The following is an 18,875-nucleotide window of genomic DNA, read 5'->3' on the forward strand; positions in this document are numbered from 1 at the left end:
CCAGAGGGGCCGTTCGCAGCAGGCCCTCGATTTGGTGAGTTATGTGCTGTGGAGATGTCAGATTGCTGTAGTTCACGAGCATCACGGCAAAGACGTTTCCAGATGCTTTTGCAAAAAGTGATGAACTAAAAAAAGTTATATGTCACTACGTGGAAGAATAAAACAATTTTATATCGCTTTAAAGGTCAGGCTATTTATAATCTCACATGATATTGACCGTGTTGATTCTTGTCCTATTAGACTGCGGTTAACACGCCAGACTGTTAAAAAAACATGACTAAGGCTATGTTCACACTTTGCGTCATCTTTAAGCTGCCAGTATCTTGTTTACATTATTAACTTATGGAATTAACTATTGGGATGTGCACGAATGATTGAATATTCCATCTGCAATAATCATTCGAAAATTAAACATGCTATTCAAATACATTAAGAATTAAAAACTGCATCGTCACAGGGTTAGAATTGTCTCATCTTATTTAACGCTTCTACACTTCATCTGTTGTGACTTTATCATTTACAGAAAATATAAAAAAATCTTTCAGTCAGATCGCAAGCTAGTTTAAATATTTTATGTTCACAAAAAGTGTTCTGCTCCGCTTACATCACCATATTAAAATGTTTTAAAAACTTGAGCCACAGAATTCGTTAACATTACTTGTACTCTATACAAGTTGGTATAAAAATACCCACGTAAAATAAAATGATTAGATGATTCATTTATTTATTACCACAACTTGTTTAGAGCGGTTGTTCGTTCGGTAGAAATATAACTAATGCTGATTTCAACAACTTGAAACATTGGAATATACATTTCACTGCAACTAATGTTAATACGGTTGGCCTTAGCATAAAACTCACTGTAATTCCTTAGTTAGGCTACCTTAGTTGATTCTACTTATTGATGCAAATGCAATGTAAAGCTAAACAAGACAGACACTCCCCATGTTACGACAAAGAAAACAATATTGATATGCGGTGGTGATCAGCAGGATTAGTAATTCTTCCTCAGACGACGGTCACTAATAAACAAGCACTACAATAACTCAGTCTTGGTTTTTAGGTTCAATTAACAGTCGGGATGGAGGTATTGAGCCTGTTTACCTTATTTATTATCAACAATAAAGCCAGATATTCTTGTCAGACCTGGGTTTTGTTACCGGGAGTTAGAGAAGCGCAGCATGTTTTCTCAGCTGTAGACTTGTTGACCATTGGCTGGTTGAACAGACTTTCACCAGAGTGAAATAGACCTATATGCTTGTTTTTCTTGTCAAGAACATGTAAAACAAAATAAACCGTATATTGACCATACTGTATATCACAGACTGTCAATATGCGTTTTGTTTTTGTATGATTTCGCTTCGTGCAGGTTTCATGCAGTTATGTATTTTTCCATTTTATTTTTTTCCAAAGTTGCTAATCTTTTCAACATTAGCAACCTATGTACAGGATATAATATTAGCGGGTTATAATATTAAGTAATAATTATACTCTTGATGTGAAATTGTGACTAAATAAAAACGTAACCAATTACTTCTTTATTTACTAAATAAACAAATATTTCAATATTTGTTTTTTACTAGCTCAAATATTCGAATACGAAGTATCCCTAGAATTAATCTCTAGAATTAACCATGGTTTCAAAAAAGTCCTTAACATTTTTTTAAATGCCACCGCTGGCTTTTCTGCAGCTCAGTGTTTTCTGAAAAACGCACTTCGTCAAGCACCTTTTTGACAGCTGACCAATGACAAGCAAGTAGCAAGACCTGTCATTTTCAAAACAACATGCGAGGAAGGTGATTTTTGTCAAACAGGATTGAGCTCAGAAAACAATAAAGTGCGACCGAAATTCCGGTTTGAGCATAGTTTTGTGTAAATTAAAGTTAAATTTTTTACTTTCAACTGCTTTTGATTGCATTTCTAGCCAGAAAATAAGATGCCCTCGGCTGCTTTTTGCAACCACACCGTGGTTTTTATTTTAAATAAAAAGCGCCCTTGGCAACTTTCTTGTCAAAAAAGACACCGAGTGTGAACAGGACCTTAAAAAAAAGGTTAATTATGAAGTAGATCGAAAAACTGGTTTACTTTTGGGCTCCTTCAGCATTGTATCTGAAAGCCGATGCTGTTTTGATGTAGACGATATTAATATAATCACATGTCGGGCAGGGTTTGATTGGCCATATGTGGTACTGGCAGTGTTTGGGGAAGCTATTTAAAATGTAAATGACCACGCTTACAAGGTCCTCATAATTTAATGCAGTTTAACTACGGTGAGACTTTTTAATAAATGTTTTAGCTACATCCCCAAATTACATTGAACGTATTAAGGGCTGCAATTTCTCTTTATATATTTTGCCATCAGAGCTGCATATATCTGGCACAAAAACAATGGTGTGTCAATAAGGCTAAAAGCATTAACAGGATCAATTTACACTTAATACGAGGAATACAAATGTTTTTAGGTATTAAGACACAAAAACACGGAAAATGCCAAGATAAAACTTGTAAATTGATTTAACTAGTTCTTTTCAGTAACATAAACTGATTTTATGCAATGTTTTACTTTTTCTTCAGCTTCATTTGCTTTAAATCTGTGTACAAGTTGCTGTAGTTACTCAGTCGGTTGACTGTCAAAACCAAATTTATATATGAAGCAAATGTGCACGGATATTAAGAAGAAAAAGTTCTGATGGCATCATGCTGGCCTATTTAGGGCCCCAGTGGTGGATCCTAGCATAGGCAGCATAGACAGCATTCTCTAGGGTGGCACTGAGCACTTTTTCCTTTCACAGTCCTTTTCTTAACAGTAGTTTTACGGGATTTCGTCAGCTCATTTTTGGAAATGAATTATGTGCAATTGAACAGTATGTAGGTTGTCTAGAAATCAATCACATTTGCATTGCTGTACTCTAAAGGACTGAACTCCCTTTGAAATAACGACCGCTGTTTCAGACAAGCAGAGAAAAAAAAAAAAGAGTAAAAATCAATATAGATGATTAGATAATATAGCAAGAAATAGTTTGTGTTAAGCCAGACTGTTTTATAAGTCCTCATTTATTTCTGACATCTCATCACCCTGGGGTGCTGTCTGATCAGACCAAACGTCTGCCGCAGCGCAGATGCTGATTGGTGGAGAGTGAACCAGACATCCCGTCAATCATGTCGATGAGTACACAGAGAGCGGGCAGCCAGCGGAAAATGAGCCACAAAGTCAATAGAGAGCCCGGTCAATGGTGACACTTGCCTGTTTATTCTTGTCCTTAGGAAAGTTCACAGAAACTTTTGCAGTGGTTATTGAGAGATGCTTGTGTGTGAGTGTTTGTGTGTGGCAGAGGAGATCTAATGTTGAACACATGGCTGTATGAAGACAAATGTTGCAGACTGTGTTGTTTACACAGAGATGCTCTAACTCATTTTTTGCCTGGTTTGTCTGAACCCAGTTTAATCACATTCTCGCATTTTTATTCTCTGACGTCTTGGATATTTAGTTTAAAGTGACAATTATTTTCAATTTGTGTAAACTCCAATAAGGATTTGACAATTGTGAGGAAAAGGAATGAGAGTCTGGAACAGAGTGACTGTTTCAAGGACACCGTTGTGGATCTCTGCAGAAGATTTATTCATTTAAGGTAAACCGTACAGAAGGGGTATGGACAAATATTAATGCAGATAGGATTTGACAGATAATTTTTGGGGTGCCACCGATATTGTCAATAATTGTGATATTAAATGCATCAATATCAATATTGTGGTAATTCTACACATATGGTAATGTGCGTGATACAGTAAATAATAAAAAAGAAAAAGGCAAAATTGAAGATGAATTTGACAGATAGCATTATTTGTTAATAAAAAAACATAAAATAGATATAGTGATTATATCATTACCAAGAATTCTTCTGGCTTCCATAACTGTGATGATATTGTGCCAGCTCTATCTTGAATTTAAAGAGAAATATTTGATTTCAAACGGTTTCAAAATGTTTCTTGGAACATTTAGCAAAGTCACAGTTATTATTTTCTATCAGCTTGCACCGACTACTGGGTTATGATTTAGCAGTTAATTCAGTTGTTCTTCGCTGAGAAAAAAACAAACAATGAAATGGACCAATAGGGACCAGCCTGCGACGACTTTATGTAGCTGCTTGTAATGGATACAATTATAATGTTGACCTCTTAATCTGATTACTGTGGTTTTTAACTTATGCTCTGTCTGGTTGACAGCGTATTTTGTATTATTCTGCCTTTCAAGCATGTTTGTATATGTATCATTTGAAGGGTTTATGCATTACTCTGTGTATTGCATCTTTTCAGGATCAGTGGCTCCAGGTGGTTACGTCACCGCCTCAATCGTGACTGTTTGACATCTCCCAGGAGGGCCGTTTGTCTGCTGAAGTATGACAAGCGCCAGTTACTCTGTGGTGTTTGCTGGCAGCCGATCAAAATTAAACTGGAGTACTTACCAGGAGATGCTCGGGTACTCTGGTGCATTCCCCTCAGCACCTGTCATGTGACAACAGAAAGAACACTGTTTTTTCTCACGCCGTTTTGTTTTGACGTTGATATTGTGTTTACTTCTTTTAAAAGTCACATGGTGAAGTTTTGCAGCTGAAATGCACACTGCATAAACCAGAGGGCCAAACATCTATCGGCACACTGATGGCATCCTTTCCAACACTCAGGCCCTGCCCAGAGCCTCTGTGTTCATATTCTGATTTAGTCAAGATGTGATTTGACATCCCAAATCTTGCAAAGTCTAGATTAAAGGGATAGTTTACCATATAGTGTTGTCATTACTTTCTCACCCTCAAGTTGTTCCGTTGTTTCCATGTTCTGCTAAACACAGAGGAAGAGTTTTAAAATAATTTTAGTAACCAAACAGATCTCATACACTTAACTGCCATAGTAGAGGAAATAAATACTATAGGAGTCAATGGCGATGATATCTGTTTATTTGCTGACGTTATTCCAAATATCTTCCTTTGTGTTCATCAGAGCAAATAAATGTATACAGATTTGGAACAACTCGAGGAGAAATTATGACAATGAAAATGTTTGGGTGAACTGTTCCTTAAATTGTCACCCCAGTCTCAGATTCTGGTTTGGAAAGATGCTGTCTGTCTTCTCAACGAATGAATGCCAGCTAAAGAAAAGTTAAAGTAAGATCGCATAAGACAATTGATGATCTTTTATCTTTCATAGCTGTAATGTTAAATATCTGTAAGTCTTCTTAAAGTGATTAAATGCATTGCTTCTTCACTTCTCTCTCTCAAGCTCAACTATTCTCCCAAACTGCTGCTTAAGTTTCAAGTGTCTTCTGAAAGGGTACCTTAGTGCAATTGAACGTAGCTAAAATGAATCATTCACTAAAGCTCCGTTGCTTCTGGATTAAAAGCAAGATGAAATATTGTCATCGTCATTCTGGTGCATAATGCAACTGAGTCATCAGGTCATTCCAGATAAAGACATGCCTGATCCGTTACGTTCCCTGCCCCATTGGATGATACCCAGCAGCCGTGAAACTGACCTTCTGCATGGTTGGCGGATCATCATCTTCCTGGACGGCCACGTCACAGATGGTGACATCTAACGACTGAACAAACAAGTCAAACAGAGTGCAAACATGCAGCTCTCCTCAGAATGACAGCACTTGTAATGTGATTAGTAATCTGATGATCTAAACATAAAGCACTATGAAGGGAACATCCTGAGGAGAGAGTTGGGGCAGTGCCCACAGAGAGAGAGAGAGGGAGAGAGAGACTATCTGTGCTGCGAGAAAGTTGATCTGCCTTTGTCAGCTTGCGCCTGTGGGGTTTGGTGCTTGTTAAAAAGTCCTGACATAAAAAAACAACAACAGGTGAAACAAAAGACAGCTCAGTGAGCATGCAGATGAACAAACTCTAGCCGTCTGCTATTTTTAAACTTTATCTTGCACCAAAGAGTGTTCGTTTCTCTCTTGTTGTCTTACTTTTGAAATCGGGAGAATGGGGCTAGTGGTCACACTTTTTTCTCAAGCTTATATTTTTCTTGGGTCAGGTTTAGTGTTTTTTTACTGACAGGACTGATGAAAACATTCAGAAATATCGAATTATATGTAATCCCTGTTCAGAAAATGTATACAATGTATATATTTATTAAACACATTTACATTTTTGACGCACTATTGACACTATCAATAGTTTCTGCAAGGTACTTGTAACACATGGAGTGCAGCAAAACAGACCGATTGTGACAAACTTTTAACCCTTTTAATGAACAAAGAAATGAAAGAAATAAAGGATTTAAAGAAAACAATTTAACTACCTGGAACTATCTGAAGGCTGCATTAATCTCTTGAAATGTGGGAATTTTGAACTTCTGTTGTCGCGACTCTCAACGGCTCTGCACACAGATACACGAATATGCACATTAGCCCCGCCTCCACTCAATAACACTCGCCAGTTCCAGATGCTCATAAACCTGAAACGGAAACTGAAAGCGAACACAGTAGTTCAGCACAAAGTCTATGCTCCATCCTTGCATATCTATGGCTCAAACTGCTGATCTATGAGGTCAAGGGAGCTAGCATGATTGGATACAGGGTTATGATGTCATTAAAAAGTGTAATAGGGCTTGTTATTAGGCTAGAGGCACGAGGCCGCAAAACAAGTAATGTGCAATAACAAATAAGATCACTTTTGATTTCATGTGGACTTTATTTTTTTTTATTTAGATCTTTTAAAGGCCCACAGCAATGCCTTGGAATGTGCAGCATTATTTATATATGTTGACGTCATTTCAAATGAAAAATGCAGATAGCGTGAGACATCGAGTGACCCCGCCCCTTTTGCAAACTACCAATAACGTTTGTTTATGGCGCGCAGTCAGACAGCCTGGCAAAGCTACATTTAACAGAATAATAGCCACAGTGGTGTAAAAATCTATTGAAAATAATAGGAAGATCAGTGTTACCAGTGATGTGTCATTTGAGGCGTGTTATTTACCTTGGTGAGTGACACTGACGTTTGTCTTCTCCTTTACTCATCAAGGCTGCGATGTCTGATCTCTTCCATAGAGCCTTAACATTCAACTTGCAAAGTAGACTTAAAACGGGTTAGATAAGTTTTGTTTTCTCTGAGGATTATTGGTTTAATGTTCATAGTACTCGCTTTGACAGTGGAGGCATTCTTACTAAAGAAGAGTGTGCGTGTGTCTGTGTGTGTGTTTTCGCTGTATTTCTGGTGGATCTTGATAGATTGTAACTGTCGAATTGGAAATTTAGGAAACCCCTGAATTAACATGAAACCAACAGTGAGCAATCCAGTTTTCAGAGTTTATTAATCTTGTTTATTGTTAGTTAATGACAAATACACTTGTACTTATAAGTCCATGATGCATTTTCAAAGAGTTTTTTCAATAAATTTTTCTTTCAATCAGTAAATACTGAAAATAGCAAAGATTTACAAATGTCCAAGTTGTTTATTGTTATTTTATATTTTCTAATCCATAACTAATGTAAAAAAAGGCTACAATGTAAATTGTTACAAATATATAAGTATTCTACTGCAATTACATCAGTGAAGCATTTTATGACCGATCTTCATAATGAGTTTTTAAAATGTTCTTTACAATTGTGTTCATAATAATGAGGGATGTCAAAATATGCCTTAAAATAGTTTCATAATAATGAGATGGGCCCATATTTTGTCTCGTTTACTCAGACAGAACAAGAAAATATAGACAATAATAGTCTAAAAGGATCCATCGATGACGAGAAAAAATAAGTCATGTATTTTAGAACTTAAACTAATACATATTTCTTTAGCTAGAATGTTAACTAAAACATTTCATTCTTTAATGGATATATATGGTCATTAATGGCTATCAAGGCGGGATATTTGCCAAAAATGTAGGGTAACATTGTTACACGTTTAATATTTTGTGTTAGAAAATAGACTGTTAACCTAATGTGAAACATAAGATAAACATTAGAGTTATATTTAAACAGACATGACAAGCATGTTAACCTATTAAAAACCATTATTGGCATTTGAACAGTACTGTACATAAACAACACTTAAAGATTGGGTAACACACTCGGTTTCTGATAATCTAATATTAATCTTGAGTACCTAAACGGTAGTATTGCATCCGTCCAATCTTCGAAGAGTATTAGATTTATAAAATAGAGTTAAAGCCATACGATTATTTCCGGAAAAACACGAGCTGCGTGTTTGAAACGCCAGACATGTACCGCACACGGTAAGTGAAACTAAAAGTCATGTATCTGTGTTTTGGGTGCGCACGTGCCTTAGTTACACCCCTCATCCCCCCCGCACATGTCGTATGTCTTCGGAAATAATTGTACAGCTGTATCTGTCTTTTATAAATGTGATCAAACCAAAGACTATATGGATATTAGAAGGGTGTGATACTATTCTGTAAATACTCCAGATTAACATAAGAACTGCCGAAACCGCCTGGGATTTTATTTTAGCGGTGACAAAATCTGAAGGCCGTCTGTCATTTTGAACGATTACAATAAGGGCCATTTGTAATTCCCCGATTTATCATTTCCTTTCATCATTAGAGCGTGATCGTAGACTTTTACCCCTAACATGAACACGATCGCGAATGGACGTGTCTTTCCCATTCATTAGCTTACAATGCCTGGTCAATTTTGGGTAATGCACGCACGGTCAATGGAGACTCGCACGTTTTACAAAGGTTCAGAGAGTAAACAGCGTGATGACATCACAGACATGTTAATTAGCACGTAACGCCACCTTGCACCATAGTGACGGGTAGTAATAGAGTGTATGCATTGACGTCACTTTCTCACGTGAACACATCAGGAACCGCCCCCATTGAGTGCCAGGACAAGTTCCCCTGAATGGTAAAACACGCAACAATATGGCTGAGGGAATAGAAGAAACAAAGAAACCGGGACATAATTTCAGCAAATAATTGCATGTTTTAAAGCAGCTGGACTTGACGGTGATCCTTATGACTTACAAAGGTATCAGGTGTTCCTGAATTGCGTTTCCTGATATTGTAAGCTGTCATTTTGCTGAATGTTTTGCATCCCTCACAGGGGCACTCGCGCTCTGGCGTGCTCACATGGTGTTCACGTGGTAACGTGACAACACGTCCATACCCTCAGATTTTTTACGAGTCTATCCGTCAAAATGGACAATAAAAAAGTCTAGTGCAGCCTCTGCTTCTATGACACCTCTGATAGCCTGTCATGAGTCATGCAAGTATACATGAGACTTCAATGCTGAGTAATTTGTAAATGCAGGAGAACAGTCAGGCACACCACAGGTTAAGGAATTGGAATTACTCTCACGTTGACATATTTGCAATAATGCATTTCTGAAAATACTATCGAGGACCCCTACACTTTAGTACGTGTCGTGATTAGGCGCTGTTTTTCGCCGCAGACAAAAGAGCAACAAGGTCAGACTACATTATATTGGCTAATGTTATGAAGTATGCTCGAAATAGGGCTAGCATTCCTAGCATCGATTGTCGTTAAGTTTAGTGAGACACAGGCTTTTGCTTAGCACTGCATGTAATTAGTAAGAAGAAGCATTTAAACTGGGGAAATAAAAGTCGAAACCACAGCATTGGATCATCTTGCTAATCTGACTGAAAACAGATATTTACCGTGTGCTTTTGTTTCACAAGTCAACAAATATTGTGTTTGTCTCTCCCTAACTGCTCTAAAATAGGCTACCTAATATACAGTAAAGCATGAATTTTTGTTAAAATGCAATTTACAATGTATTTTGTTGGTATTTTCCCCTTTTAGTTTAGACTTGTTTCTTTCCAGTGGCATGATCTATTGCACTGTTTCTGCCTCAATCCTGAAACAATAATCTTAACGTTAATGACATATACCTAACTAAACATAACGTCTCGGAGGCATTGTTCACTAACGTTACATGTCGTGATGACATGCTGATGTGAGCCATAGCGTCAGAGCCTGTGGCTGTGTGGACGGTGTTCCAGACATATGGCACAACTGTGCCCTGACAGACCCGAGTTGGAGTCCCAGCTTGGCGTCCTTTCCCAATCCTAGCCCCCTCTCTCAATCACTTCCTGTCTGTCTAAACTATTCTCTGATTGATAAAAAAAGGAAAAAAGCCTCAAAAATATAAAAACTGTCACATTACACCGTGTCTACACCGGACACGACCGGAACGACACGCCAAAAGACATTAGAAACGCATTAGAACCCATTATAGTTAAAAATTTGTTCACACTGGATGTGGCGAGGCCTGTCTCGTCTGGTTTAGACACGAAGTTAGACGAGGGCAAAAGTATCATTCTATACAATCTGTTTTCGAGAAAAGGAACTCGTAAAAGTTATGTAATGAAAACTTCATAAGATGGTGGTGTAGTTGTTGTTTCTCAGAGCACCGCATCCAGGGGTTTATAGACCTCTTTCTTTATACCTTCCCCATGTTCTTGCTCTCTTCTTCTTTTCTCTTAAGCATCATGCAAGAAACTCATTAAATATTCAAAAGAATCTGTTCCAAAAGGATTATAAATAATGCCTCTATCCCAGTTGTGACACGCAAAGTGATGAACCTTTGTATCGTGAGTTTTTGCAGACGTGATCTAAAAGAGAATAATAACGTCTTTTGTTCACAGGAGAGCTAATTGTACTTTGTTGAGTGGCATTTCACAGGGGCACAGTTTCTCTCTCTCTCTCTCTCTCTCTCTCTCTCTCTCTGTGTCACCAGCATGTCAGTATAATTGAATTTCTGCACACGTTCCTCTTTTTCATCAATCACATGTGCTGATAAGGTGGACTTAGGAGCGACACTAGAGAAGAAGAGAGGATGTTGTAAAAAAAACATTGAAGAGAAAAATGCAGTAAAAATGATGAAGAAAATAAAAAGAGAGAAAGGCATTGAAAACAAACTTGTGACGTTTATGCAGGGGGATCTGCGTTTGTAAGGACCTCTCTTAATGTTTCCACACCTTTAACGGAAAACCCTCAAATTAAACACAATGACCTGACAATGTTTTTTACTTAAGCCACAATATGTACATTTGAACTGCTAGATGGTGCACTTTAGAAACAACAACAAAAGGTGAAGCTAAATTAGGTTATTTAAGAGAGTGGGATTATATGGGACATGTCGTATTCACCATCCAGAGGCGTATGGAGATCGCCCATCATGTTCACTGACGAGGTATTGAATTAATTTTATTTTATGTCATCGTATTGAAATTGCTTGCAAGAAACTTGGAGTGTAATGCTACGTTGGCCAGCGAATGATATTTGACTTTGTCAATTAATTTGGTAGCGTAATGCTACACTGTTTAACGTGTTTAAAACAGTCATACAGTCATCGTTTAAAAAGTAAAACACGTTTACGCTTTTTTGGGTTTCCTTTACTCTCCAAAGAGTAATCATGATCCATTATTACAGAACAACAGATGCTGCGTTCCAGGATGCTGTATAACCACTTCCGCATTTGCGTGTTGCAGTAGTTTCTACAACCAGAAACCGAGGGTATTGCGGAGCACCGGATATTAATAAACTGATATGTGACAAATAGGGACGGGCCATTATTTTAAATATTTTTTACATTCTTGGGGACATTTGGGATAATGTAAGTACACAACTGCATGAAATATATCACATTGTGCAAGTGATTTTTGAGAGTGCGTTTCATGAATTTTTCTCCTTCTGCAAACAAGCGTAAATGTGTGTCAGCCACCATAGTGCTTCGAAAGGCAGAGGTGGAGTTGCCATTGGTTGCAATTCTCAACCTCACCGCTAGACGTCAATACATTTTATACACTGGACCTTTAATAAATAGAAAAGAATAGAAGATTTTCTAGCCCATCCCATTCACTGTTCCATTGGGAATGTGCTTTGAAATCTCATTCATTTGAACACCTTGATTTTTCTCTTGGTTTCTTCTTGGTGATTTCACTCTCAAACCTTTCATTTGTTTTGTGTCTTTCTTCCTCTGGTCAACCTGTTTATTTACTCTGGTGAAATCAAATTGATCTTGTGTAGCAGCTCTCAAGTCTGTAAAAAGTGTGAAAAACATTGATGGATTGGTACAGTAGGAACCCATGAGCATCACCCCTTTGCTAACATCAAAGGCGCAAATTGACAATTAATAGAGTTAACGAAGTGACAGTTTAATGATGTGGAGCCGGCCATGGTGCTGTGATTTTGTTAGCACTGTGTATTGCGCTTACTGTGCTGTGCTTGATCCACTGCTGGATCTGACATGAGATGTTTGGCTACATACTTTTAATGATATGCATGCACTCTCATTTCAACTTTGGTCAAAAGGCCAGCTTATATTGTTGGATATCTTCAGACCTGATGTTCTATCAGATAGGACTTGACGCTTCCTCAAAAATAACACATTGTGTAGCTTTTCAATTTAAAGTAAAATAAGTACATGAGGAAAATGATGTGTTTCTGATGTGGCGCTGCCCTCCTTTTTTATAGAATGAAAGTGAATGGTGACCTCAGCTGATAGTAAAGAATTTTTAACAGAGAAGGAAGTAGCTTAGACATTATGCACATACTGCGCATTGTCTTTACTTTTATTTCACACATCTCTTCAGTGTAGTACCTAAAAATCACATTACTGGTACTTTGTGTGTTAGCTTGGAAGGATTTACATGATGGTATGATATTCATAATCTTCTTTAATTACCATTTCATATTATTATTATTATTGCGTATTTACAGGGGTTCAACAGAGACGGGGGCCGTCCGGGGCGGAGATCTTTCCCTGTGTTCCATTCAGAAGCGATCATCAAAGAGTAAAGCTCTTGATGTGTAAGCTCTGAAGGGAAAATCAAAATTGTGCATCTAAAATTCACTTGGCAAAAGGAGCAATAAAAACAATGTCTTTTTTTTCTTTATTTGGAGTGACGTTTTGTATGGTGTCCCCCTTCCCGAGGGCCGTTCGTTTCAAGTCATAATGAGCCGTTTGTAAAGAAAGGCTTGACTTCCAAATGATGTCATTTTAAGTTAATGGGTCATCTCATTCATTGTGAATGTTGTTTGAAGTTTTGACAGAAAAATACTGGAAATACACCGGTGATGCATACAATTCTGTGGACATTAATTAATGAACATATTTGATATTGACAAGGAAAGGGCACAGGCCTACAGAAAGATTGTATTCACATGTAACTTTGTAAACTAAGTTTGATCAGCATTTTATTGTTCATAGCAAAGGGCTCTCTCAACTTGTATCTTACAGTTTGTCAATAAATAAGATTATAAGCTTTTATACTTTTTGCCCCCCTCAAAATCCCACACAGAGCCCTGGCACATAACAAATCCAACTTAAACCCCAATGTATTTACCATGGTAACTCATGTTTCCATAACCCCAAAAAGCCATGTTATTTTCGCTTTGTGTTATTGTGTATATGTTTATATTACGGTGGTGCCTCAAACTAGTTTGGGACTGCTATTTAACAGCCTTAACCTTAATGTATAAGCTGTCCATTCATCAGCATGAGTCATATTAGTCAAAAACTATGGTTGCATTTTAGTTTTAGTCACTCGTTTTTTCTAAACAAACTACATATGATGTTATATTTCCAAAACATTTGGTCGAGGCTTGATGACCATGGGAAAATGTGGTTGGGTGGGTGTCATGGCCAAACCAGTTAAGGACCACTGGATTAAATATTCTTCAGTGAACTGTCCCTTTAAGTGATGCAAGATGTGTAAAATACTAGATATCAAACCACAGAACATGATGCCTTCAAAGGAACTTCAGAGAACTTCAGAAGGCCTTAAGATCTTAAATTATGTCTTCTGAGAAATATCTCCACTCCAAATGTAGTTTTTTTTTTCAAGATCAGTTCTGCTCAAAAATATGATACAACGCAGCTCCGATTTACCAAGATTGTATTTTTGTTGCATCTAGTGATGGCATCCTGTATGAAAAGCAGATACGGTTAAAATAGATTAGCAACATGCAGGCGTGATGCAGATCCACAGGAAAGTGTGTGGGACATTAGTGACGTGTATTGCTCTGCTACAGTCAAATGCTCACAAATCTTTTCTTACACCTCTGAAACTGATTACACATGCCTCTTATGCTCTGTGCTGTGAAATTACCTTCAGGCAATAAAACTAAATCTATAGTAATGTAATGAGAGGATAATTTACGATGTAATTGTGAATCATCCAGTTTGTTACTAAAATTGATGTCAGGTTACATATAATATAATATAATATAATATAATATATTATTTGACTATATTATTGTGTATTTCATAGAGACGTGTATTGCTCTGCTATAGTCAAATATACACAAATCTTTTCTTACATCTCTTAAGCTGATTACATATGCCTCTCATGTTATGTCTCTCATGCTCTGTGCTGTGAAATTACCTTCATGCAATAAAACAAAATCTATAGGAATGTAATGAGAAGATCATTACCGAATTGTTAAAATGTATGTCATATTACATACAGGTTACATAATATAATGTAGTATAATATAATATGTAATATTATATTATATGAATTTGTGTATTTTATAGTGTGGCGGTATACAGAAAGAACACATGGTTCACAACATGGTAAAATGATTCCTTTTCTCTCAAATCTTTTTTTATAGTCTCCTGAGCTCTTCTGCAGTATGAAGTCAATGAGCTCCGGACCCGTTCATCTACAGATTCACAGCAACACACTAGACCTGTTATTACGAGGGTCACATTTGCTGAACCCCGCATGTCAAGAGTTGACGGACAACTGTGGCGAGCAGGCGCTTCAAGCCGATTGATCTCTTTGCCGTCATTTCATACATGTTATAGGCTCTTGCCATTTGCATATCCAGAGCAGATTTTATAAACACCATTTAAACGTTTGTCATTTGCAAACTTTGGCATTTTATGATAAAAAACAATGAAATTCTTTGGCAGGAAAGATAAATCATACGCAATGTGTTCAGACTCATAATGTGGCCTCCAAAACGGTCACTGTCCAATGACTTTACAGGCACAAAACCATCATGACTAATGGTGTGTAGAACACATAACCAAGCAAATATTTAATGGCTACAAAGCTAATTATCCAGACCAAATGCAATCATAAGTTGAAATAAAACTGACATTTGTAAATTCATTTGTTTCTTTAACAGCAATTTCAGACAGCATTTTTATTGTTTCCACTGACCTCTAAAGCGCACACTTGAGATCATCAGCACCGCAGGACACATTGCACCGCAGGGTGCATTCAGAAACCAATCAGATGAGGGCGTGGTTTATTACAAGATATTACACAAACATTGAGTTTAGATACACTGCAGAATATTTCAGGTTTCAGTCACAACCATAGACCGAAAGGTTATGCACTCAACTTGTAGCCTTTAGGTCTAACATTCAACTAGTCAAACATTGTGAGGTTTTTTCAACCCCACAGACACAATCTGCTGTGCAGAAAAAACAAGCTCACCGGCTGCCCAATACGCATCTATTGCAAAAAACACTCCATCAAATGTCTCCAGGGTGGACCCTGTGTTTTATTAACCATTCGTCACGATACAGATAATTACTGCAGCTATCAGAAGAGTCTTTTAATGAATATGTTATACTGCGCTGGTGTCAAATGAAGCGATCAACAGAACCGAGAGCGGATCTGATAACGCAACTGATGATGCTGAAGTCGCTGAGCATTGTCGGGGGGCACGCGGCTGGGCGTGGAAAAGAAGCATCACAGTTGTCAAAGGAGATTTATGTTCAATTGGGCTGTGTGTACGTGAGAAGTGTTATCCTCAGTTAACCCTCATTCACTTAGCAACGTTGTCCATGTAGTTTCTCTTGTGTGCCGTGTGTAAAATTGGCGAAGTCAAGCCAAGCTTCCTAAAAATAGCGCAGCAACAAAGTGACACGTTTTCTTCTCGACATATGCAGGCACAGTCACAACACGCAACTACAGCTTGTCTCATTCGATTCTCTCTCTTTCACACGATAATAAACATTGTCCTCGCTGTCTTTATTAGCATTCATTTCTCATTTAGTTTGACATTGAATTGGTGATTGGGAAAACATTGTCCTCTTGATTGAGAAGGTTAATGAAAGCACAGTACCGTTCGTCCAATCCCAGCCTTCATTCTCTCACTCATAAAATCTTGAGTGTTCAGGTTAAAATCTTAAAATGATCGTGTCCTTTGTGTCCAGCTGTGGAATTGTGGAATACTGAATGAAGGGTTCTAAAGGCAATAAACGGGTATTGAATCTACTCAGGCAGAAAGAACTGTCTCTGTGCATCATTATGATTAGACAATGAGTTCATGAAGACCAGAGACGCACATATCAGACTGATCTCTGTGGAGTTAAAGAAGCAGGAAAGCTCTTTTTTCCCCATTTATGTCTCATTGCATTTGAATTAAGAACCGTGTTAAATTGAGTTAACTTTGTAATATTGAGTTCATAGTATTGTACTCCACATATTTAAATGATCGCACTAGTCTGGATGTTACTGAACATTTATTGGAATTACTTTTATCGTTGTGACCTGGTGTGTTTCAATTCAACGCTTATAGCTGAAAACCTGCTATTATGGTATGTCAGACTAACTTTGTGTTTCTGTATCTCTTTATTTAACAGGATGTGAAATCAACCTTCTTTCAGTTTGGGGCTTCGATCCAACAGGAGGCACTGCTAATGCTTAATATCATGGAAGAGTACGACTGGCACATCTTTTCCATAGTGACCAGCAAGTTCCCAGGCTATCAAGACTTTATTGCCATTTTAAAGTCCACGGTCGACAACAGCTTTGTTGGTTGGGACCTTCAGCACACCATCACCCTGGACGCCGTGGACGCTGACTCCAGAACACAGATCCAGTTGAAGAAGGTACATTCTCCAGTCATCCTCTTGTACTGCTCCAAGGATGAAGCTGGTTACATCCTAGAGGAGGCCCGCTCGCTGGGCTTGACTGGCTTCGGATACATCTGGATCGTGCCCAGCCTGACCACTGGCAACCCGGAAATCACACCAGATTCGTTCCCTTCTGGAATGGTCTCTGTGTCTTACGATGACTGGGACTATCCTCTTGAAGCAAGGGTTCGAGATGGACTTGGGATTATAACAACGGCGGCTGCAGCAATGTTGGAGGAGTTTGGAGACATTCCAGAGGCCAAAACCAGCTGCTATGGCCAAATGGAGAAAGCAAAGTTGCCTCCGAGTGCATTACACAAGTGAGTAAAGCAAACTTTGAACTTCAATGGTAATAAAATTACAACACGATAGTTTCTGATTCTCACATGTAAGCGTGTTAACTTTTACTCTTCGCCTGGCAAATTGTGCTGAATAGCTGCATACATTTTCTAAACAATTTACTGCCGTACATTTACATTTATGCATTTGGCAGACGCTTTCATCCAAAGCGACTTACATTGCACAATACTATACATTTGTATTTGAGTATGCGCAGTCCCTGGGATCGAACCTGTCAGGACTGGTGAAAGCAGAACCCAGGCTCAGACAGCAGATCAAAATGAATCTAGATCAAAAGCCATGATGGGGTAACCACAGAGCTACAGGAAAGCTAGAAGCTAAATTTTTGGTTCTGTTGTTAATTTGTAGTACCGTCTACTGCACAATCCTTGTGACTGTTTTTATTCCCATCCTTTCTACCCTTGCACTTAAAAAATTAAAGCTAAAACAAGAGTGCTATTTATGTGAAAACACGGTTCTCAGTCAGTCAAGTGGAAACCGGAATAGAAGGGATGGTCAAGGGCCCAAGAGGTCTGGGTAAGAGCAATGGGTCTGCCGTATGCAAAATTCATTGTTAAATTCCGCTAATATATTTCTCAGCGTGAGTAGCTAATGGTTGAATATAGTACGAGGCAGGCCCGGGACCTCAAAGTTTTTTTTGGGAGTGCTGGAGAGAGCTACTCAGACACCCAGAGGTGGCTGCTAGTGCACTTCTCCAGCTCTCCGGGGAGGGCCCAGAGCTCCTGTGCTTTTAATGTGTAATGTTTTACAATGCACACTCTGAGAGTGCGAGAGAGCCAGAGTGGAGGCAAACAGAGCTAAACCGCAATGGAGAGAACAACATGGAGTCTTTGCTAATGCGGCTGGAGAGCTCTCCAAATGTAAAGTGCTCTTGATGAGTGCGGGTGCTTTGTTACCTTTGCCCCTGTGTGAAGCTGATGCCTGAGTCCGTCTCGCCCATATGCCCTCATTCGTACTGCCAGTGCAGAGAAGCGAAGGGGACACCGAGAATTGTCCCATTTCTAGTGGAGCATTGCTGCCTGAGATGCACATTCACTCTGGTGTCTGGGGTGCACTAATGCTGATAGGCTCAGCACAGATGGTTGACGGCCTGGCTGGTTCTGCTAGAGCCAGCAGAGAAGTGGACTCATGCCCTGATTGAGGTCTCTTTTTTATTCTAGACTGTTCAGGCATGGAGATAATCAAAGGAAAGGATTGGAAGATGCAGATCCTGTGAAATTGCTGCTTTGTGAGAAAGCATTTACTGTGTGCTTTGACTGAATAATTCCCAAAAATGGCTTCATCAACATGTTTTACGTCTGTTTAATGGTTAATTTACACTAGTTCTCATGGGTGTAGAATAGAACTTTGTTGCACTTTTATATATAGAAGTAAAACATAGAAAATATATTTAGAAGAATGTTGATAACCAAAGGCCCCCATTGAATTGCATTATACAGACAGAAAACCTTTTTTCCCCATTTCTCAAAATATCTTCTTTGGGCTTATATAAAACAAGATATTTTGTCATATAGAGTGTGTAATTGACATGAGAGGGATTGAGATAATTAATTCTATTATTTGAATATAAAATTACCCTTTAATGTTTTTTATGGTAATGCTAAATTAAGCCCTGTATGGTAAAGCACTCAAATATAGGGG

The 18,875-nt window shown here is 38.2% G+C and overlaps 1 protein-coding gene across 1 annotated transcript in view; it reads left to right on the forward strand.

Moving 5' to 3' along the window:
- The window catches only part of grin2aa (glutamate receptor, ionotropic, N-methyl D-aspartate 2A, a), a gene marked incomplete at its 3' end in the record, with an annotated part of 115,770 nt that overhangs the window by 54,067 nt on the left and 42,828 nt on the right, over nt 1–18,875 (forward strand). The window contains exon 4 of the mRNA XM_079457399.1: nt 16,602–17,194. Coding sequence (XP_079313525.1) covers nt 16,602–17,194 — 593 coding nt within the window. The remainder of the gene's footprint in view (nt 1–16,601; nt 17,195–18,875) is intronic.

This window comes from Barbatula barbatula (genome assembly GCF_947034865.1).
Source record: "Barbatula barbatula genome assembly, chromosome: 5".
Lineage (NCBI taxonomy): Eukaryota > Metazoa > Chordata > Actinopteri > Cypriniformes > Nemacheilidae > Barbatula > Barbatula barbatula.